General features: G+C 40.2%; 1 protein-coding gene across 2 annotated transcripts; it reads right to left on the bottom strand.

Annotated features, from left to right (window-relative positions):
- Nucleotides 1–444: 444 nt before the first annotated feature.
- On the bottom strand, nucleotides 445–16,713 carry LOC309704109 (alpha-2,8-sialyltransferase 8F-like). 2 transcript variants are annotated; one of them, XM_082529093.1, is made up of 8 exons: nucleotides 16,644–16,713; nucleotides 16,448–16,495; nucleotides 5,439–5,513; nucleotides 5,231–5,305; nucleotides 4,163–4,304; nucleotides 1,884–1,996; nucleotides 1,708–1,800; nucleotides 445–1,218 (listed from the first exon to the last, which is right to left on the bottom strand). In XM_082529093.1, the coding sequence occupies exons 2-8, from the start codon at nucleotides 16,480–16,482 to the stop codon at nucleotides 741–743; spliced, it is 1,011 nt and encodes a 336-aa protein (XP_082385219.1). In that variant the 5' UTR covers nucleotides 16,483–16,495; nucleotides 16,644–16,713; the 3' UTR covers nucleotides 445–740. The 2 variants fall into 2 exon arrangements, with proteins under 2 accessions (XP_082385219.1, XP_082385218.1); XM_082529092.1 differs by having other exon boundaries at nucleotides 16,448–16,704.
- Between the last annotated feature and the right edge of the window lie 6,990 nt (nucleotides 16,714–23,703).

Raw genomic sequence — 23,703 nt, 5'->3', positions numbered from 1 at the left:
TGGGATTTTAAAAATTGTTTTGCAAAGGACCGATAAAAAGATAAATTGACACAAACCATTACCTTTGCCTGCATCATATGTAGAAATAATGTGTAATTTGTACTATACAGAGACTATGGTGTAGCTTATGAAAGCGGCCAGCAAAGTTCTCTATTCAAGTTCATCCATTCCCTTGCAGTCAATTTAGAAAATGGCAGCAGTAAAAGAAGTAGCTGGAAATGCCTAGGAAATGACAGTACTGATCTAGCCAATCACAGTCATTGTAGACTTCATCCACTCAGTGTTTAATTTAATTTCAATGGAGGTGCAGGCTCAGTTACTGAATTATGGCATTGGGTTTCAGGGAGGTTTGAAGTTATGCTGTACATTACCTGTGGTGCAGATTTAACACAGAAGCATGAATCTCACTTAAAATCAGACAAATGTGGTAGTTGTGTGATATGATTTTTGCACTTTTATCAGGCACTATACATTTATCTTCTGCTGGTACCAAAGTATTTTTCATGGTTACATTTTTTAAGATATTGTCAAAATAGTCCTTAGAGTTTTGTTTTCTAAAAATCAAGAGAATGTAATTGAGGTATTTCAGAATACAGGGTGAGAGATATTTGTAATAAAGCACTAAAATGTACAGAGCAATGGCCTTATAAAGGCAAAAAAGTTACTGGATTCATCCTGAGGCTATAGAGAAGGCATTTGACTCTGTACTTTGCTTCTGTGCTGTTGTCTATCCCTGGGAACTATTTTTTATCTGATTTACAGTCTCCCAGGTGAAGCCTGAGTACCCCTTCAGTGTGCAGCTGCAACAAGTGTTCAAACTCAGCCGGCATTGCGTGAAAAAACGTTTTAACCGGTACATCATCATAGTAGTGGTTAGTCAGGGTATAGAGGTCATATGGGTGGTTACTAAAGGGCCAGAATCCATACAGATGTACATTTTCACACAATTCCAGGGCCATGCTAACCATAATGAATCCAGTGCTGAGCCGCCTTTCTTTCAGGCCTTCAGAGCTCCAGAATTGATCCAGACTGTGGAGGTACTGAGCGTTGGAGAAAACAGGTCGAATAGGGCTTTCAAAGTCCTCTATTGTATATGCAGCCCGCTGACACATAGCAGTATTCCTGCCAAAGGAGAAGGCAGGAAGGAGCAGCAGAGAGTTGCCGTACTTGTGCAGACTCTCCACAAATGGAAGGCGACGTCCAGTCAGCGCACCATACCTGTGCAAAAGAAACAGCTGACTTTGAGCAACAACGCATACATAATGTAAGGTGACAAGTAGGGATAGGAATCGAGAGCTGGTTCTCTAAAAGAACTAGTTCCCAGTGTTTGCCTATCAGTCACATTTGTTGTACTTGTCATCAGCTGTTTTAAGTTCATGTGCCAGAGGAGAAAAAAATAGCGGTGTGGCCTACAGTGTAGATTTGGACATTTAATTATTTTTTATTTAATTATTTTTGTTTTTATTGGGAAATACCTCAAATATATACAAAAATTTTAACAACAGCATGCAATTAAGTTGCAGAATGTAATGTCTTTGACATGCTGCTTAGCGGTGACTCAATGTGAAAACAATGAGGACCCAACGAGCCTCAATAAGAGAGTTGATAAGAAATCAAATTGGAAGGTGATTCTGATAATAGAATCAGAATCGTTAAATTCTTATCAGTTCCCTTCCCTAGTGACAAGGAATTATTTCTTTTGCTCACTTTTGGAAAATGATGCTTGGATTTGCTGTCGCAAGGCTAGTTTTGCTGCCAACATCTTTCTCATATCCATTTTCCAAAGGAGGTAAGTTGCACCTGAACAAACAAAAAAGTAGACACAGAAATGGTTAAGTGGAATTTCCACTCTGGATTTGGTCTACATTGGACACTTTTCTCACCTGATAACAAAGTCAGCAGAATCAATCATTTTTCCACAGCCACTGTCAAACAGGATCCCACCATTCCCAACAACCGAACAAGTGTCCCATTGTTTATTTGAGAAAGGATTCTCCTGGAATAGACAGCGAAAGACAAGGCATTATGAAAACACATTTACATTGTTGCTGATTTCACATGTTGAAGGAAAAAGGATTTTAAAAAGACATTTTATTCTAGTTTTATAGTCTGATGCTTTTTATGCTTGCTATTGCTAATGATAGGTCTGTCGTTTTTATAGATTACAACCATGGGAATATTATATCCAAAAGAACAATGATCACAAAAGTGTATATAAATAGTCATAATTATTAGAAATTATTTTAAAAAATGACAAATAACTTTGTTTATTGTGTGGGTTTTTTTCTCTTTTGGAAAAAAAAATGGGCAGCACGGTGGCACGGTGGTTAGCACTGTTGCCGCACAGCAAGAAGGTCCTGAGTTCAATTCCACCATCAGGCCGGGATCTTTCTGTGTGGAGTTTGCATGTTCTCCCCGTGTTTGCGTGGGTTCTCTCCGGGTACTCTGGCTTCCTCCCACCGTCCAAAGACATGCAGCTTGTGGGGATAGGTTAATTGGATAATCCAAATTGCCACTAGGTGTGAATGTGCGAGTGAATGTGAGTGTGAATGGTTGTCTGTCCCTATGTGTTAGCCCTGTGACAGACTGGCGACCTGTCCAGGGTGTACCCTGCCTCTCGCCCAATGACTGCTGGGATAGGCTCCAGTGCCCCCGCGACCCTGAAAAGGACAAGCGGAAGCGGATGGATGGATGGATGGAAAAAAAAATTACACACAAAAGTAAATAGAGCTGAAACAGACTATATAAATACAGCGTCTTATAAATGCAATAGCTCCTCTAATGGACAGTGTATCAATTGGGATATGCTCTGATATTAAGCATCTCCAAATAAGATCATATTTAAGCTGTTTGGCCTTTTTAGCAGAGATGCAAAATGCTCCAGGCTTTTAATAACAATTTTGCTTAAACATGTTAACGGTACAGATTTTCAGACAGTTTCTCTCTTGTATGGCTCTGCAGACCGGTCAAGTTTGAGGCTTGAGGCAGACCAGACTACAAAACGTGTATAATTATATAATCACAAATGATGAATTATATTTGAGTTTCTTTCTGTGCAGCTATAAATTGATACAGAAAATGGTTCATCATAAAAATGTATGTTGTCATTGAGGCTGTAACATGTTGCTTTTCAGTTTCATAACCATTTTGATTTTGAGGTTGAAAAAAAATTCAATGCTAGGGACGGTCGTGGCTCAAGAGTTGGGAGTTCGCCTTGTAATCAGAAGGTTGCCGGTTCGAGCCCCGGCTTGGACAGTCTCGTCGTTGTGTCCTTGGGCAAGACACTTCACCCGTTGCCTACTGGTGGTGGTCAGAGGGCCCGGTGGCGCCAGTGTTCGGCAGCCTCGCCTCTGTCAGTGCGCCCCAGGGTGGCTGTGGCTACAATGTAGCTTGCCATCACCAGTGTGTGAATGTGTGTGTGAATGGGTGAATGACAGGTTGTGTAAAGCGCTTTGGGGTCCTTAGGGGCTAGAAAAGCGCTATACAAATACAGACCATTTAGATTTCAGTAAATTGCAGATTGCAGTCACTTCAATTCTGTTTTCTTATTCCTCCTAGTTTGAGTGCATAATCCTTGCTATAACGGCTGCTATACAAGAAACAAACTGCTGTTTGTGTAAAAATCTGTATATTTTAACCTATTTGAACCGAGAAGGCTGACAGAGAAAGTTCTATTTGCCAAATAAGACTGAAACCAATTAAGTGCAGTGCCACCAATACCCACTACATCATTTAATCGAGAAATTAGAATATTGTGGTCTACTGTGTCAAAGGCAGCAGTTAAATCAAGCAAGACCAGAACATTGTGGTTACCAGAATCAAATGCCAGTAGGATGTCATTAAAAACCCTTAATAATGCAGATTCTGTGCTATGTATTTAGTTATAAATACTATATACACCATATACACATGCAGAACCCAAGAAAATCAATTGAGATAAAAAATAAAAAAAAATACTGTTCACACTTTTTCAGGTTAGAACAGCACAAACAAAATTATCTCCAAAAGCTCATTTCAAAAGCAAAAGAGAGTTCAGTTGAAGATACAAAAAAATAGAAAAGTTGCGAAATAATCACTGTGTCAGTCAAATAAAACATAAGAGAACCAATGAAGATATCAAAGAAGCAGCACAAACAGTTTCCATGAATGAAAATGAACCTACCTTCAAAAACAAGTCGAATAAGTCCTTGTTCACCTGAAGAGTCCTCTTTTCCCCACTGTAAACAATATTCGATCCTATAGGAGTATTGTTCTGTGTCACAATGGCGTTGTCAAAGCCATTGCATGCAACTCTCAGATTAGTTCTGTAAAACAACAAACACTCAGTTAACACTGACTGACTTTTTACCAGATGAGTAGGTTCATACACTTCTGATGTTGCTGCATGTTTAACTTATGTTAGTAGTTATTGCCAACAAAAGGAAAGGTCAGTAATCTGTTTCTGAATGTCATGGCAAGGAACAATATTTTTTTCTGTTTATCATGTTCAATGGAAAGATAACACTCGACAGAGAGATAACATGGAAGGACACCTACAGAGAAGGGTGAGCAAACAAAAGGTTATTTGCTCACCTGTTGTTTGATCTTAACTATCCAACACCATCTTATTAAGATAGTTAAGATCCACAGTTAAACAAGGGAAGATGAAAAAAGGAGCAAACAAAACAGTTAGATCCAGTAAAAATAATAGCATAAAAAAGTTAACCCCATATGTTACTAGAATTTTCTCATTTTATTTTCTAGGGTTTAGATTAGTGACTACCACCACTGCGAGTGTTGACTCCAAAAGCTGTAAGCAATAAAGACAAATGCAACTCCTGATAATGTTTTTTCCAGCTCAAAACCTCTCCATTATATACTTATAACATCATTTGTCCATATGGCAAATATCTCTCTGCTCTTTGTTGTGCCATCAGTTTTCTTACAGTTCCTCTGTCCTAAACTCCTTGTGCGTCTTTACTCTTTCTTTCTTGTCTGTAGTTGATTCAGTTCATATAAAAGGTGTATATATATATATATATATATATATATGTATATATGTATGTATGTATGTATATGTATATATGTATGTATAAACCAGCCCATCATTATCATTTCCCCTCCGGTTGATATACTGGATATCATAGCATTATATCTCATATGCAAGACTAGGCTCCTGTTTGCTGTATGGTAATCTTTTTACATCCAATTCGTATTCTTCATAGAAGAAATATTAAGCATTAGTACTTACCTGAATTTTAAGTAATTTTTCTCGTTCTTCTTCCAGGTTTGATTGTAACGCTGATGTACTTTGTCAATGATTTCCCTGTGACACACACACACGTCCAAACACAGTCAGCAGATCATACCTGTACAGCTGACATGACTTCATTTTTGATGATGGCATAAACAAAGAGGTTTCTCAGGGAAACAGTGTGACAAATCATGCTTTTTCTCACTTGCAGGGTTTGAAAATTTCTGACAGCTTTGGGGCATGTTTCTTTTGAGGAGGTGGTTGGAAAGGTTCCTCACAACTGCAAAAGAAAATATTTTGTTGACAGATCAGACAGTTGAAAAATGCAGATACTGCAGTTAGATCTGCACAATAGCTAAGATTACATATTACAACAGCATTTTTTTTTTTACTATGGTCGGTTGAGCATGATGTCAAAGTGCTGTTTGAAATTCAACATTGTTGTGCGTTTCTTCATTTTTTCATTTTTTGTTTCGTATGTATTAAAACACGATTCTTTGATCCCCATGATAGAACAGAGAAAACCCGACTCATAGTGTCCAAAATATTTATAATTCTTTTTATTCAATCATCTTCCGGAAGAAAGAGCCCTGCACAGCCCCAAAAGCCAGTTGCAGAAACTCTAACATTAGAATTTAAAAACGTCAGGTGTTATTTTGGTACTTTACACGTCACACAGTTTTGATACAAACACTCCTTATATGGTACAAGTTCCTCTTTTCTGTCTGGCTTCCTGTATTTATTAATATACTTGTATAGCTCTACACTAACTTCCTGTTTTTCAGTCTGGCTGAGCACTTAGTTTATGAGTCAAAAGTGGCCTTGCTTTACAAACCTTCATTATTAAAGTACATAAAACAATATAATAAGAAAATAAGCACTAAGGATATATTAATTACATGACAGTTCTCCCCCTTTTCGTGTTTCCTAAGAAACACGACATAATTTCTAATTTATCCCATTAAGTTTACTTGCATGTTAAAAAGCTAAAATATAACAAAAGAGATTATGCTAAACAAAACGAAACCTTTGAATTGCCCAACCCTGTCTGTCCCCTCAAAGGGTTGTATGTTTTCAATGTTTCCTTATTATTTTGTCATAATTACTTCTATCCACAACAAATAAATCAAGCTCTAAGACAGCACCTGTGAAATGTGAAATATCCTAAATCTACTTCCTACACCCCCTTTTTACCCAGAATCCCAATTTAAACCCACTTCTGACTTCCCTCAGTGCTCACTGTAAACTCCAAAAAGATACAATTAGCTTTTTCTGGTAAAAGGTCCTAGATTATTTTGTCAATCTTTGGAAAACATCCTCTATAGAGTTAACCCGTTTCATCTTTAAAACTTAGTCCTGGTTTCTTCGCCCCCTTTAACAGGTAGCGCATATCCGGACTGAACACTGTGTTTGGGCAATTTACATAACATAGAAATCCTACAAACTATTCAATCTACACAACAAATTGTCTGAAACTGGGCGATTCTCTCTGCTCTGTGCTTCTTTTGAGTCCCCCTTTCTCTGGTTGGTTCCGTTCTGTCTGGGGCTTCCAGGATTCTCGCCACCCCTGTGGTTGCTGTGGTCCTGAAATCTTCTCCTGTAAAGGATAGAAAACAAAACGCCTCTCTCTGCTACACCTCAATAACCTACTGTGTTCATCTATTGTTCCCTTAATTATTCAAAGTTGGTTCAAAATATCATGTTCTGGGCTCTATCCTTTATATTAACTTTACTTAATCTTTACTTAATCTTAATTTACTTACTCTCAATGTTCTTTATGTGTGTTAGCAACACTTTTAATTTTATTAAACACACCCAGAGTAAGATATACACCATCACCATATCAGCATAAAAACAGACAGAGACGTTCCTCTTTCTGTCACATTCTTCCATACATGGCAATTTGTTTCACCTCCCTTATGATTCCTTGGGACTTACAATTTCTTGACTCTTCTAGGCAGCTCAAATGCAGTTAGAAGCTAAATGAATTCCAGGCCCTCCGCCTGGCCTAAGTTTAAATCATTTGTGTTTGTAAGCATGTATGCGGTTTAACCTTCTATTGCTCCAAGTCACTTACACAATAGATCGTCGGGTCATCGCTCCAAACGAAGCTTAAGACCTTGAATAGACTGAGCAACAACTCTTTCATGAGCACGATCTGCAATGTGTGTATACAATGATTATAGCTGCACCTTTAATAAAAGTTTTAGTCTGATATCAGTAGCTTTAAAAAACATTGTAATGCAATGTTAAAGCCTATATTGCAGCAGTAAAATATTTTCTTTATTCCCAGGATTATCCTTCCCTCTCTTGACCTTTCAAAAAGAAATGTCACCGCACTTTGTGTCGTGTCACTCCTCGGCCCATTCGGTCCATCAATGGCATCATGGCCACCGGAACAACCGCTCCGGGGTCCACTGCCCTCGTTATTACCTTTTCCAGCAGTCCTCTGGCACAAGGAATGAGACAACAACCGCAGGTGACCAGTATCCCTAAAAAAAAGCGGCAGTAGAAAACATTGCAGACACGAAAATCCCCTTCCATTTCCCAAACACGGAGGTCATCCAGCTGTCCAGCGGATTGTCGATTCCCGAGTGTTCATGCATGGTTTTAGACAGAGTTTTCAGCCCCTCCAGAACTCGGGTTACTGAGCCATCTGGAGCAGTATTGTTTGGGATGAAGGTACAACACGTCTCCCTCTAGTACCAGCTCTTTTAATAATTTACTTTTTTAAAGGGAAAAAACCATGGTCACTTGGACAAGTCTTTGTTATTCTATAACTGCATTTTTATATGAAAAGTCTAGCGATCCCCTATTTGACTCATAAATATTACTTGGGTTGTAATTATTTTCCTCTATCAAATTTAATTTACTGCTACAGTGGCCTGCTTTTGTTAATAGTAACATGAGTAACATCCAACATTTTCTCCCCTTTAACATTTGGTATTTCCCCACTATATAATGTACTACCATAATCTATACACCCAGTCAATAAAACAGAATTTTCTCAAAGCAAACATCAGCAACCCAAAATCAGCAGCCCCAGAATTAAGTCTTCCGCTCCTCCTGCTCATGGCAAAACAAAACAAAACAAAGCAAAGCGAAGCAAAGCATCCCCTTTCTCTTGCCAGCGTGGTGAATTGTTTGTCAACATTTATTCATCCCACCCTTGGTCCAGTCTTTATCTCAGTGTCCAGTCAGTCCAACCTTTAGTCCACAGCATCAGTCCAGTCACAGTCCATTCACACACATTCACTCAGATATTGCTGATAGTGGAGACTCCGCGCAAATAATCAGATTCTCCACCCTCAGCAACATGAGCTCATTCATTTGTTTTATTTTGTTTGGTTTTTTTGTTTTTTAGGAAAAGAGTTCTTTATGCTCTTGGACTGGATTGACTCGCTGCAATCCTTTTAGACAGGGACTTACAACCTGATCAGGTCCCCACAGGTAGCCTTTTCCTCGGCCCATTGTAATCTGGAAAAGCTCCCCTTAAATTTATTCTCCCGAAAATATTTACAGCGCTGTTAATTCAATCTTTCAGGCCTGCTTAGAACAAAAATGAGAAAAAGAGAGCTGATTATTAGCTCATCAAAGCACAAAACATAATCACCTGACAGGATTTCTCTTAAGTGCACTATTACGATTTTAAAGGGCCCAGTTCTAACCATGTCCATGATTAATAAAACTCCCTCTATTAAAATAAGAAAACAACCCCTCTGGCACAAGGAATGAGACAACAACCGCAGGTGACCAGTATCCCTAAATCAACCGACAGAATCAACCCATCACTAAAACAACAACCCCAAAAAATCTTAATCACAGCAAAGTTTTGCTTACTAATTTAACCATATGTTGGCCTCAGGTTCTTCAGCGTCCTGACAGTCTGAGGTCAACTGACATAATTTCACCTGCTAAATACACAGATAATCTTGTTAAAAGCCACACAGTTTTGCACACCATTGATATTCTCATTAAGCCCTTTCTAAAGACGTTATAACAATCTATCATCACTAAATACTAAATTTCCTTTCCAAATTTGGACTACTGCACTTAGTCACAGACCTGACCACTTTATTTAATTATCCTGTATGTTACCAAGCCATTCTTCTCACACAGTCACAGTGTGTCTTTCAGTGCAAGCTTCACTCATCCAGTCAGACAGGAAACCCAAGTTCTCCTTTTTCATTTCCCGTCCCCAGTCATTCAACTAATTTGCATACTGAGTCAAATCTCAAGAAGTTGCGTCCGCTCCACCACAACCACCCACACATGCAGGGCCTTGGAGTAGGGGTTTCTCTTTAACTGCCATGTGAGAGCTCGCTTATCAGGTTTAGTGACACATGGCACTGTAAATAATTCAACCAGAAACTTGGCCTGAACATTTCCAGTGATCTTAACCTATAACTTTCTTCCAACTTCTGCTGGTTGAATTATTTACAGCGCCATGTGTCAATAAACCTGACAAGCGAGCTCTCACATGGCAGTTAAAGAGAAACAGTTGAGAATGCAGGACAAAGCGGAAAGAGAACTGCCTGGTATTGGACTGTTGGAATGCTGTTATTTAATGTGGGAAATCAAAATTTGGGTTAGCAAACCTGGGAAAAAGAAAACTGATTGCTTAAGTGGGAAAATTGTGAAGGAGTCTGAAACACTGCAAAAAGAAACATATACAAAATCACACACACAAACAGAAAATGTATTAACCTTACTAACACTTACAAATACAAGAGAGCTCATGAAGATTAGACAGCATCTTGAGCATGTGAGTCTGTTTATCATATTGTCCAAGTCGCTTAGTGTGATGAAAAGTGATGCAAAGACCAGTGGACTAATAGCAAAGTAGTTAGAAAATGATCCAATTATAGCAGAGAAATGTGTAGGAAAGGCAGCTTTGAGAACATGCCCTGGTGGATCTGCAGCTCCACTGCACAGACATTGATTAAACCTGATTAATAACACACACACACATGGAATGAAAATCAGCTTGCTATCTTTCATTAGTGTTAAAATAGTGTGAAGTTAACACACTTAAAGCCTGAAGTTGAGGAATAACTCAGGGAAGTTCCACGACAATAGAGTGATTTTTGTGAAAAGGAAAAAGTGATTAAAGCTTAAGCGCATTACCACCATGCCACTGCAGTCCAGATTACTCTCACAGATGGATGTGCTAATCTGACAAACTAATAAAGGTCTTCAAAAGGCGAGGAGGACAAATAGGAAGAAGACTGCAGAACATTCTGGAGCCCTCGGCCCAGGTAAGAAAAAAATTAATTTGTGTATACACTTTAGAGAAAATAATAATTTTAACAAAATGCTGCTTGTCACTCTATGCCAGGAGTATGTTGAAAATCACCTGGTGGGGGAGATGGTCACATCTTGCAGGAGCTTTCCTCTCTTCAGGAACTCTCTCTGCAGGAGGGGGAGATACAGGAGAGGTGGAGGAAGATCTCAGCCTGGGCGTTTACTGTCTTATGTAGTCTGGAAGATGAGTGGATGGTGGGGTGGGTGCAGTTTTCTCTGTGGTGGGGTTGGGTGGACTGTCCCGGGCTCTGTGGGGCCGGGAGGCGCTGCTGCACTGGGCCCCGGTCTGGATGGGCCTGGGCCCCCTTTCCCTGGCGGGTCGCGGAGTGTGGGAGTGCCTACTGGGGTCAGCGGGGGAGCTGGCCCCAGGGAGGGGTTACCTGCCCCTCCCTTCCTTCCCTCCCCATCTCCAGCTGCCTCCCTCTTCCCGCTCCTCCACAACCACCCACACATGCAGGGCCTTGGAGTGGGGGTATGTCACCAGGGTGCAGAGGAGGCTACCCCCCCCCTCTGTCCCCTTCTGGCTGCCTCTGCCTCAATTTTATCCCACAACTTAGACATTCACATTATTCACACTCTCATTACACATACATATAGGATCTTGGGGGTGGGCACAATCACGGAGTCCAAATTACCATCAGGGTGTACACCTCACCCCTGGCGTCGTTGCCCACCTCTCAATTTTAAATACACTTAGACATTGAGGGCTATCAGGAGGGACTATGCGCTTACCTGCTGCTCCTTGGCAGGTAGCTCCATGCCCTCCTGGGTTTTAATTGCACCTTAGAACACACATGCATCAACACTACAATGAGCGGGTGGAGGGAGGTTTGGAGTCTTCTCCCACCCCCCATTCTCTGCGGCCTGCTGGAGCGGGAGGGCTAGGTGGAGTTGGCCGTCCGACTGCGGTCTGGAGTGTGGGGCCTCCCTGCTGCTACGGAGTCGGGGTGGTCTACCTCTCCCCACTGCAGGGAAAAGGGTAACACCACCTGGGTCTGGGTGCAGTTCCCCCCTCCAGGGGCAAGGGTACCTAGACCCGGTTTGTAGAGTACGCTTGGGGAGTGTGATCGTGTGTACAGCGTCTCTTTATGTCTGTCTCCACGTTGGTTGAGTGTGGAGTGAGTGCATTTGAGAGCATGAGGGGGGGAATGGATGTTTGTGTCTGTGTGTGCCTGTATGTCTGTGTCTATATGTCAGGTTGGGTATCAGACGCCACCTCTCTGGGGACACCTCAGGCCCTCCAAGGTTTGGAGGCCTATCTCCACCTACCACCACTTCCCCTGCCGGTTGCGGACTCCCTCAGGTGTCGGTGCGTTGGTGGTTCTTTGTGTCTGGGGGTGGGCGTCCAGGTACACACCGGCTCACTCCTTGGCGGCCGCTTATCGGGGCCTGGAGCCTGGGGCTCGCTCGGGCCCCTTCGGGGGTGGGGTGCCCCCGGCCTCTCGGCCTGGGGCTCGGTCACTCAGGCACAGCTGGCGGCCGGCGGAGCTCACGGGCGCGTCACTGCAACTCCCCCTGGCTTCTGCTCCACGGCTGCTGAGTGAACCCTCATCTGGGACTCTCCTCAGCTCTTACTGGAACAGTGGCGCGGCTGCCCCTCTGTTGGTCTTCCATGGTTTCTTGTGTTCTGGGGGCCTCTGGATGTCTGGAGTTTTGATCTCCTCCATACCTGCTTCACACCCTGGAGGACGGGGCTGTGGCCCCCCCACACTCCCTAGCAGATCGTTACATGGAGAAACCTTTGGAATACAAGCGCGCTGATCCACACAGGTATGCACACGGGTGTTCACTGCTCGTAGACCCAAATTACACCTTTCTTGGCTGCTACCTCGAAGCACATCTGTCCTGTGTGCTGCACAACAACATTGAATATTTAGTATTTACTGCTGTTTACACTTAGCTAGATTAATGCGATGGTGTTGTGTTTAGTATGTTGCTTTGTTTTTTGTTTTTTTTGTCTTTTTTTGCTTGTTTTCTATTCTTCTCTCAACAGGTGATCCAGGAGATTTTTATTTTTTTTCTCCCCCCCTTTCTCACTGTCCCTCTCCCCTTCTGTTTTTCCTTTCCTTCCTCTTTCTTTCTCCCTTTCCTATCTCTCACTCATGTCTGTCCCGTCTGTAACATCTGAAAATAAAATATAATAAATAATAAAAACAAAGATCGACCAAATGGACCAATACAGCAATGCCACAATGATCCATTTGGCAAAGTAAATCCATTGGGTATCCTTGTTGGTCTTCAGACAACAATTCTGATGGCTAAAGAACCAAATGGGACAGGCGAAAAAAAAAAGAAAAAAAAAAAAAAGAAAAAAAAAAAAAAAAAAGAAAATCACCTGGGATTTTCACAATTTACCCTGGGTGCTTTTTCTTTTACCTGTGTTAGAACTATGTGTGGAGTTCATAGTTGAACACCTCTCTATGCTCTGACAGTATTCTGCTTCTTTGCATGGAGATTTCACTTCATGCATTACCTTTTTAAGCATTCTGAGGACTCAAATCACATGCTGTAATGAATCCATTTTTGTTCACCTAATGTGTTAATGTTAACATTTTTTGGAATAGTGACACAGATTGAAATAAGATTTGGTATAATGTTCTTTGACCAGTGTTCTGTTTAATTAAATTTTGGAATTCTGCATTTTCTAGGCCACAGATGAAGCCATTATCCAACGATCTAATAAGGAAACAACCATGGGAATTTACATCATAAAGTCAAGAGATGCCAATGGCAGCCCTGAGGACATCGGGATAGTCCTTGAAAGCCAGAGAGTCTGGCAGGATTTGGATAACTATACCCTAGCAGCTGCAATGCTGTTTGGACTAATGTACACTTTGAACCTCACCTACCCACTGGAAAAGTATACCTTCGAGGTATTATAGAAACTGGTTATGGAGCTCAAACAGAACAGCCTTTCAAAGAAGGCCCAGGTTTTCAGGACCAGACTGTATGATTGAACAGTTTTCCAGTTATGATGTGGGAACAACATGTTTACCTCTTTGAATATGTACCATCCTTTCTTTTAAGCCAGCACTGGTAAAGTTGCAGTACATAGTGAAACTTATTTTTCTGGCACTTTTCAACTTGGGGCCTTTATTACTGCAGTTTTCACTTTTCAAGCCATTGCTCTTTTAAAAAAAAAATATCTAACTTTGAATGTCCATTTTTCTCAATGGAAATGGTGCCTTGCACCAATTTCACCAGTTTGCAATTTTTTTCCCAAGGTGCACCACTACAAACAGATTGCATCGTGTAGTATTAGTGGTTGTGATGTTTAGTGATAGAAGCAAGCCAATACTAATCAGTTTAGGTCTCTTGGTTGTGTGCCTGTGGGTTATAATGTTATTTTAAGTCTCTTCTTTGTGTCACTTTAATAATTACACCCCTGTTGCCATATTACCTTATGGCTCTTACATTTAAAAAAACATTTTTTACATAAGCGCGATGTCATAAGGCCCCACAATGTTGAATTCAGGTTACAGCAGATAACTTTGAGGAATGTTGTGGAATGTTTTTCAAGAGATGCATTGTACAAATATGACTCATGTATATTTTGGAAGCCTGAATTGAAAGTCCATTGTTACAACTGTGTAGTATTTTCAAAAATACAGGTCATTGTTCAAAAATGTTTTGCTTATTTCTTTGATTGAGAGAAAGTGTACAGTACATACAGTAAGATCAGCCTTAATTTAGTTTTATTTATTGAACACTCAATTATATATTAGATTATATATTATATATTAGAAATTTGTTATAAAATAAAATAAGCTTACCATAAAATAATCTTGTCAATATAACACATAGTAGTCCAATACAATTAACACAAAAAGTTCATGTCTGATAAACAAGTGGTTTCTATAAATATTTGACCGGAATGAAAAACATAACAACAACATAAAAAAGTCATGTTCGTGTTACCGGAAAAATGTCTGCAGGTATAACATAAAAAACTAAGGTTAACCAAATATAACTTAATTTCGTGCAACCGCTTACAATAATTTTTTTATGTTTATCCCACTGATTATTTTTTTCAGTGTAGGTCGGGCCCTTGTTCGCATGGTACTCTCAACAACTAAGTGATACACCTATCTTTTGTCTTCCTATGGAATCACAACAATTAAATGATACCCGCGGTGGGCTTTTGCAATCCTGAACAATTTCAAACAATTAACCGGCTGTTGAAAAGACGGAGCGGGTCTGTGCGACTGGTTTTAGAAGTATCACTGCAGCGTTTATTTTCTAAAGGGCTGAATGTTATTTGTATGGAAGCCCGTTTCCGCCACTAAAAAAAAAAAAAAGGATCCATAACTCAAAATTTCGAGTTATTATCTCGAAATTTCGACATATTAACTCAAAATTTTGAGAAAAGCAACTTGAAATTTCGAGTTAGCGCTGCCAATCAGTAATCTACGTGAATGACTTCATTTCCATGTTACCCGGAAGCTGAAGCCCTCAGCTACAAATGCTACAGCTAAGCTACCGGTATTACATCCAGTCGTGAATGCACAGATTGCTGAGTGTTTTCAGCCTGGCTTCACAAATGATGAAATCCCTGTGTTATTAGCTGAATCACATGGTGTTACTATCAGCAAACATACTTTAATTTGTTGGGATCCGTTTTTGAGTGCGCGGTCCTGCGCCATATGCTTCCGGGTAACAAGAAAGCGACCTCATTCACGTATATTTTTGATTGGCAGAGCTAACTCGAAATTTCGAGAAAAGTAACTCGAAATTTCGAGTTATATTTCTCGAAATTTCGAGATAATAACTCGAAATTTCGAGAAAATAACTCGAAATTTCGAGAAAATAACTCGAAATTTCGAGTTATTGATACTAGCTTTTTTTTTTTTAGTGGCGGAAACGGGCTTCCATATATTTGCGACCATCTGTTGTGTTAAAAACTATTCTGAAACCATGAAACCCCTTACGGAAGAAATTCCCGTTTGATCCATTTTTAAATAAATAAAATGCTTGCATCACTGCATGCTGTGACATCAGAATCACAAAATGAGTGTGATTAAAACACAATTAGTTTGAAAGAGCGATACTGGCTGCTTTGGGGGGAAAGGTGACATCGTGTTCAATGTGTTTTAGAAGTAGCCCAATAGCGTTTATTTTCTAAAGGGCTGAATGTTATTTGTGACCATTTACTGTGTTAAAAAACTAGCTGGCTCTGTCTCTCTCATAGTTCAACATTCCGAAATCCCGATTTTTAAATAAAATGATCGCATCAACCCGTGAACAAAAACCCCAGTAGATGCGTAAAAACTAGTTAGATTAAAAACTAGTGGTTTGATTAAATGAAACGCTTGTGAACAGGCTGACATTGCCCATTCAGAAGAAATTCCCATTTGTGCCGTTTTTAAAATAAAATGCTTGCATCGCTGCATGCTGAGACATTGTCAGAATCACAAAATTAGTGTGATTAAAACACTGTTACCAACACTTTTGACTAGATGTAAATAAAAAGCATTCTAGCTTTGTTAATGCGCACTGTGAAGCAAAACGGCTTCCACCCCTCCATACAAAAACAAAGAATTGCTCTTAAGAACACATATGTCTGCATAACTGAATGTTGAGGCACGCAAAAGCCATAAAATAGTTTAATTAAAAACCCTATGGTTTGTTTAAATTAAAACCCAGTTAAAAACACATAAACTCATATAACCTCTCTGACGCCCTGTGTGTTTCCACACATGAACTCGCGTACCCAGAGCACACCTGAACGCACACACGCACGAAACCATCAAACAGGTTGCCAACCTTTTGCCATCGTTTTACTACTAACACTGAAGAAGCGCTTTACTTTTGACACTTTAATTAATTTAATGATACTATGTTTATTATAATACTTCTTCAAGAGCCTCTTTAGTTTTTGCTCTTTGAGCACAAAGGTAGTTATGTACTTACTTGCTGTCCAACATGTACCAGATAAGGGTGGTCATCACGGTCCCCAAACTGAGGAAAGTGAACATGAAAGACAAGAAAGACTTCATACGATGTCCTCTCATACCTCTCCCCTCCTGTTAGTCTTACACTTCAGTCTGTCCAAATTTTCTCTCCCCCTCTTCTTCCTTCTCCCGCTTTTACCTTTCACAAAACTCACTTTTTTTTTTATCTGCCCTATTCCAGTTGCTTAGGTTTTCAGTTTTTTCCCACTCCTACTCAGATTGCTCTACCTCAAGCATTACATGCCAGCTCAATGAAGACTATGAATCCCATTATGAACCCTAGCCTGTTTGGCGCCCTGGGCGAACACTCCCTCCCCAATGAGAACAGGACAAATCAACAATTGACAATGACTAATTAATACTAAAATCTGTAGCATATTGTATTGTTTGGAGTTTAGTCTGTTACTGTTGCTAGTTTTACCATTTCTTCTTGGATCGACTGTAACCCACATAATTTCCTTAGGGATTAATAAAGTATTCTGATTCTGATTGTTTCAGGATACATGAGCTGCCATTATCCAATCACACATCTGCTTACCTGTATCTTTTGCTCGTTTCTCCTTCTCCTCTTTTCTATTTTTTTCTAAACAGAGCACCTGATGGCTTTGAACTTTTCTTGTCCATCTTCCATTGATTTTCATTTTGCACTCCAATATGAACACCCATCTCTCAACCCGAGGATCACCACAACATAACCTAACAGACCTACACCTTAGTTCACAGGTTCACTTTGTCTAGGGTGCATTTCTGAGATTTCACACAACCCAGGATTCAAATCATGAATACATAATGGTCTTGGATTTACAACATTATAAATGAAATGTGCTCTATTTGGAAGCAGCCGGCCTTTTCGACGGGTTGTGTGTGAGACTTTAAATCATCAAACTGTAAATTTTAAATTGTTATTGATCCCTTTACCTCTAGTCCTAAAGCGTATATTTATTTTCTTACTCTTCTTATATATATTGTTTGTTTACTTGCACTGCTGTAACTGGAGCCTCGTCGTCTCGTCTCTCTATATATTGGATTGTATGTAGCGGAGATGACAATAAAGTTTACTTTGACTTCGGCAGCAAGCAGGCGCACCGAGGGCTCTAGCGCTCACTTTTCGCGTATAGAATTTCGAAAAAACATCAGTGCAAATTATAAGTCTGTATTATAATGTCTGGTGTTTTCGTGTTTGTTGCTTTGTTTTTATTTTGTTTTATTTTGCAAGTTGGTTATTAGATGCTGCTCCAGCCGGTCAGTGAATCCCCCGCCGCCCCGCCCTCTCCTCCCTGCGCCGCAAGCAGCAGGCGCACCTCGCAAACGAAGGGCGCCCTTACTCCCCGCAAATGGGCGATAGAAAACCGATCGGTGCGTATGCCATTCCCAATGTGTGCTGGCTGACGTCGGGGGAGCTTGAGTACAAGCATTTTTTTTGGCCAATGCCCGTTATGCCGCCCAATCAATCAGATGAACTCTTAATACCAACCAAACGCTTATGAACACATAAAAGCTTTCAGCTGGTGTTTCTCTAACTAAGTAACGAACAGCTGGAAAAATGAGAGAAGTGGGAAGTGATGATTTACTTGCTCTCTGTTGCCAAATGACTAATGTTAGCAGAATTAAATTCTTGCAGTGATTAGATTAATACTGGCAAAGCACTTTTTTCAAAATTAACTAAAAAAAAGCATGCCTTTAAAAACACATCTGATAATGTATTAATATTTTAAAAATGTATTATATTTTACTTAAAACTACATTATACAAGCATTTCACATATCAGTACATGCAAGTGTCCACTTTGTGGCAGCATTTCTTCACCACTATGTTGTCACTGTTGCATATATATTATACCTGCACATTGTTACTGCTCTTTTGAAACAGATGCCTCCCAAAACAAATATTTTTAATCAACTATTTGCTCAAATTACCACAGATATTCAGATATTCTTGTGTATTATGCTTTTGGTCCCTACCAAGAACTAACGCCCCAGTTCTTGACTGTTGTTTATTTTTGTTCCTTTTTTTTCTGGCAGCTTGGTCCTTCAAGCTGGATCTCAACATTTCCCCCACTCACCTCAGGAACATGACCGAGACCGTGCATACGGGAGTCTGGGGCTCCACCCCAGTATTGGGGTTAGAAGTGCTGTTTCAGAATGTAGAGAGCGGGAGCTAGAGGCAACTGAAAGAGTGACGAGAATCATAAACTAGAGGAGCAACTAGAATTGGGAGCAAGTGGCCTGGGACCGCGAAAAGGAAACCTCACATGGAAAATAAGATAGGCCTGCTACTAGAATCCTAGAATCTGACTTTTCTAGACTTTTCTAAGAGAGACTAGTCATTTAAAAGGGTGTGATCAAAGCCCAATGATCAAACACCACTTGTTGTAGAGACCCACCTTTTAGCACATCCCAGCACACCCACTCACTTCACCAGATGCACCTTGTTTAGTTCTCTCACCTTTGATTGGGTGTGGTGCTTGTCCTTAATTGCACTCACCTGTCACACATTATATAAGGACTGCATTCACTTTTGGCTCACTTTTTCTTCACTCCCACACGGAGCGGCAGCAGAGCAATGGCAGTCCATGTGTGTCCTTCCTTCCTTTATTGATTTGGAGAATAAAAGGAAAACCCTGTGAATGATTAGATGACTGCTTATTCTTATTCTAATCGGATGAGCCCATGATGCTGATTACTTAAGCCCTGAGCCTTCCTTCCTTCAAAACACCACTGATCAAAGCCCACTGATCAATGGCCATGAGTACCATTCACAGAGAGTTGGGGAATGACTGCAATCACAGCATTGTAAGATGGCGAAAGATGTACCCTTAGGCCCCCACCTCGATTCAGAGATGGTCTTTCCCTTTTCACGTAAATAGCCTCCAGAGGAACCAGTGTTCCTCTGGTTTGAGCGCTGGCCTGTGTGGACTCCTAGCCTGACGAGTTAGCTCTTCTGTGTTGTGCCATCTGCTTCACCAGAGGTTGTTTGGTTTCCCTGATCTATAAATCTTGGCAATTCTCCTGGCACTAAACAGCGTACACTATGTTACTCTGTTTGTATCGGGTGACCCGATCCTTGGGGTGGACCAGTTTTTGGTGCAGCGTGTTTTGGGGTTTAAAAGCCACAGAGACATGGCGTTTAGAAAAAATGCATCTCAGCTGGTCCGATACTCCTGACATGTACGGGGTCACTAAGTGTTTTCCCTTAGGCAGCAGTTGTCCTTCTCTCCTGGATCAGCTGGAGCTTTCTTTTGGTGCCTTACCAGTTTTGACACATGTCCAGCTGGGATAACCACATTTACGAGGGGGCTTCTTGATGTGATGTTCATCTGCTTCCCTGGCTGCTGTGGCTGTGGGTGGGGATGGTGTTCGCTCTGTGTTGTAGTGTCCTGATGACACCCAGATGAACAGAATCAATCTTTTGGGATTTACTTACCTGGATGATTGAGCATGCATCAAGACATGTCATTTAAGGGAATGAAACACATGAAAAAAATGTTGAATAACAAAACTGTGATTTCCTCAAATTCTGTTCCACAGCAGGAACCAGGACCTTCAACAGAAAAGGGTGAAGCCAGGAGACTGGGTGTTCCTTAAAGTCATTAAGAGCAGTGAAAATAGTGGAGAGAAGAACCTGGATGTGTCTAAGCCATTGTAAGTCTGCCACACATGTCAACCACAAAGACAACAAATAAAGCTGAGGTAAAGCAACACTTTCAAATGCACTTTAAAACTATCTATGCAATGGAACCTGTACTTGTGCCCTAGTTTATCTGGTTATATCTTTTACTGTGGTTTTAGGCCTAAAGGCAAACACTTTGGCATCAGAAAGTAAACTTTCTCACAAATTCTATAAAGGAGACCTACCCACAGTTGAATGGCACGTGTATATATATATATATATATATATATATATATATATATATATATATATATATATAGACCCCATGGGGGTTCCAAGAGGACTCCCAGATGACTTTAAAGCACATAACCAGATAGCTGCAGGGTTTTAATCCATGTTCTGGTAGCTAACTATTATTAAAATGTTGATTGGATAAATTAACTGTATTACAAACAACAAAGATTCTTGAATTACTTTAGAGTTGCAAATAAGAGACTTTTGGAAGAGCAGAAAGATAATATACTTTAAAGGCATGTTGAAAGTCTTATCTTCAAAAATAATAAAAATAAATAGAAGCTTAGCAAGAGAAAGAACTCTTACTCTTCCCAAAGAGCCTGAAACAAGAAAAGTGGAGAAAATGAGGAGGAAAATCTTGTCCTAAAGGAATTGCTAGACAATATAAACCCTTGTTTTAAGGGGGGGAAAAGACAACATTATTCCAAACTTATTAGACTATAGTGGGCGGGATGCAGATGTTGAATTCATCTATCACAGGGGTGGGGAACGCCAGGCCTCAAGGGCCAGTGTCCTGCAGGTTTTAGATGTGTCCTTGAACACAGCTGATTTAAATGGATAAATGACCTCCTCAACATGTCTTGAAGTTTCCCAGAGGCCTTGTAATGAACTACTCATTACTACTGATTCAGGTGTGTTGACCCAGGGTGATATCTCGAACCTGCAGGACACCGGCCCTCAGGGCCTGGAGTTCCCCCACCCCTGATCTATCAGAATAACTCTGTGACAGGATGTCACATGTTGGATTTGATTAAATATTTGTAGGTTTCACATAAGACCAAACAAAGTCACAGTGTAGGATGATTTGTTTTCCACCTTCAGTAGCAGGTAATTCAATTGCACATCAGCAGATTCTGCTGATCGACGCCATGCAGGACACCACAACATGACACATCAACAGGAGACGAGCATTTTAATAACCTGATCTTCCTTCATAACAATATCATGCACATCAGTTATATCGTTTTACAAAAATTGACATCATGGCATAATTTTACTGGCAGCTAACCCACGCTGGTTTTGTTTTCCAGAATTGTCAAGATGATTTTAGAGTAACATATTCAGGTGGAAATCTAAAAAGAAAATTATAAATAAATAAAAAGGTCCCATTCCCAGAGTTAAAGATGATTATTGTACTTCAGGTTTATGTCTTGCAAAAATGAGCCAACATTCCCTTCTCTAAGCAATCTTGCCAAGAAACATCTGGAACTTATTACATCATCTGTACCTTCAGTTAGGATTTTCTCAAAGACAAAGTTAGTGAGCTAGAAAAGAAGTACAAGAAAACATTTATTTTCCATTAATAATTTGTACACTTTATTTTAAAAAGACACAAGTGCAATAACAGGGAAAATGTCTTATTATATTATTGTTTCTGAACAAAAAAGTGGAGTGTGCCATGTGAGATTTAGAGCAACAAATACTTCCCTAGCAGTCTGTCTAATTAAATATCCAGGCCTAGTGTGTGGTTTCACCTCATTACAGGCTACAACTTGGCATGCCAACGCACTCAGTACACTCTGACAGCGCCTCAGACAGCAGCTCCATTACAGACTACGGGAACCTGGACACCAGTATCTCATAAGGGTGGAAGTACAATACTGTACAATAGAATACAATCAAACTTTCAAAATAAGATCCCACAGGTTTCAAAGTGTCCGTGATGGGGTTGAATTAGGATTGTGATTTCATGCATGAGGTGGGAAGTTGTATTTTCTAAAATATTTGACCAATAATATTTAAGAAATCTACTATCAGATCAATTTATTAGACATGCAGTTCTTTAAGGTAATCAAAAATGCACCTCTCTGAGAGAATCATACATTGTCGTGGTCCCTCGGTCCTACCTGGCTGACATATCAGGGTTTGTTTTGTCTCTCTCTAGGCTTCCGTTTCTTTCTCCTCTCTTCTGTCTGTTATTGTTTGTTGTTGTCTGTGCTGTGAGGCAGTACTCATTCGTGTTCCTACCCTTGAGTCTACACACCTGAAGATAATCAACCCCCTCTGGCCTCTGATCTCATCATCAGCCATTACTTAAGGTAGTCATTACTGGATTGTTGAACTACCTTGTTAGTTAAGCACTGGCTCCTAGCTTGTATTTTGCTCGTGTGTGTTTGCCTCAAAGGATCCGACATTGTCTTCTCCCTCTGCACAGACCTTCCCTGGATTCCCCTTCCTGGACTGTGGTGAGTGTGCCTATTTTGAGAGAGTATTGTACTGGAGAGACAATTGAATGTTTTCGGATGCAGTTTCACCATGGACCCCTGGAGACCCATTTTTCCACTTGCACTGTTATTTATAGCATATTCTGGTGAAAACGCTGTAAATAGAATGCACTAAACTTTAAAATCATAAAACATCAATTATCTGTCTGCATCACTAACAGCTTTAAGCATAAGAAAATTAAGTTGTTGTGAACCCATGCTTTCATTTAGTGTGAAACATGTTTAACAACCATTTAGTAAATACAATAACTGAGGCCTTGGTTATAAATTCCACGTTACTTTCCATGTCCGCAGGTCTGCTGGACTCTACTTGAGTCAGAGTGACTTAACTTCAGGAACAGCTATGAGGGTGTGTGCATGGCATCATGGGCCTGCCAGTTTTTTGTCACTAATTGCACATTCACCCCAGATGGCAAACTTCAGATAAGTATGACGAACAGTTACTCAGCCATGGTGTCTCCAGCTCTCTGCACCAAGGTTTAAGTGACTAAGCTCCCTTAACCTTATAGTTAGAAGAGAAGGTTGTATGTTACTTTTCTCTGGTAGGGTGTCCCTAGGCAAATTAGACAATTTTCATTTCTTCCTATGTTTCATTGGCAACCTAAAGGTTGAATGCATAGCCATCTATCATGAAATCTTCTGTCTATTAGGAAGTATCTCCAATGGTATTAAGTCAAGTGTCTTAGTGCCCTAGTGGTCAGTATATTGATAGGAGTTCCACAGAGATATATTTTAAGAGCTCTATTATTTACCATTTATATAAAGAATAAATATGTCATGTATATCTTTACACTATTTTATATGCCACTTGAGAGCTTTTTCTTTTATCTGGACATTGCAAAACTGTTGTATTCTTTTGCTATATTTCAAATCTACCAAGAAGAGGCCAAGAAATCTATCAAGAAATGGAATGCTCATCATTGCTACAGTAATTACAATCGCTGGTCATAGGACTTTCTAATATTAGCTGTGCTTCTTATTGAAATCTGTATTTAAAAACACAAAACAGGATTATAAAAATAATAAAAGGGAAACAATGCATATAAATATATGTATATATATACACTAACCACAAAAATGCCCAAAA

Source organism: Aulonocara stuartgranti (genome assembly GCF_965226115.1).
Source record: "Aulonocara stuartgranti genome assembly, chromosome: 4".
Taxonomy (NCBI): domain Eukaryota; kingdom Metazoa; phylum Chordata; class Actinopteri; order Cichliformes; family Cichlidae; genus Aulonocara; species Aulonocara stuartgranti.
The sequence above is the reverse complement of the archived record's forward strand: the minus strand, read 5'-3'. Positions and strand labels throughout refer to the sequence as shown.

What these genes read in the sequence shown, in the direction of transcription:
- LOC309704109 (XM_082529092.1), bottom strand. Translation starts at nt 16,548, where the DNA reads ATGAGAGGACATCGTATGAAGTCTTTCTTGTCTTTCATGTTCACTTTC. An exon ending in AAAAATTACTTAAAATTCAG is followed by an intron (nt 4,305 to 5,230) that starts GTAAGTACTAAT and finishes GTTGTTTTACAG; the next exon opens with AACTAATCTGAGAGTTGCAT. An exon ending in TATTCGACTTGTTTTTGAAG is followed by an intron (nt 1,997 to 4,162) that starts GTAGGTTCATTT and finishes TGTCTATTCCAG; the next exon opens with GAGAATCCTTTCTCAAATAA.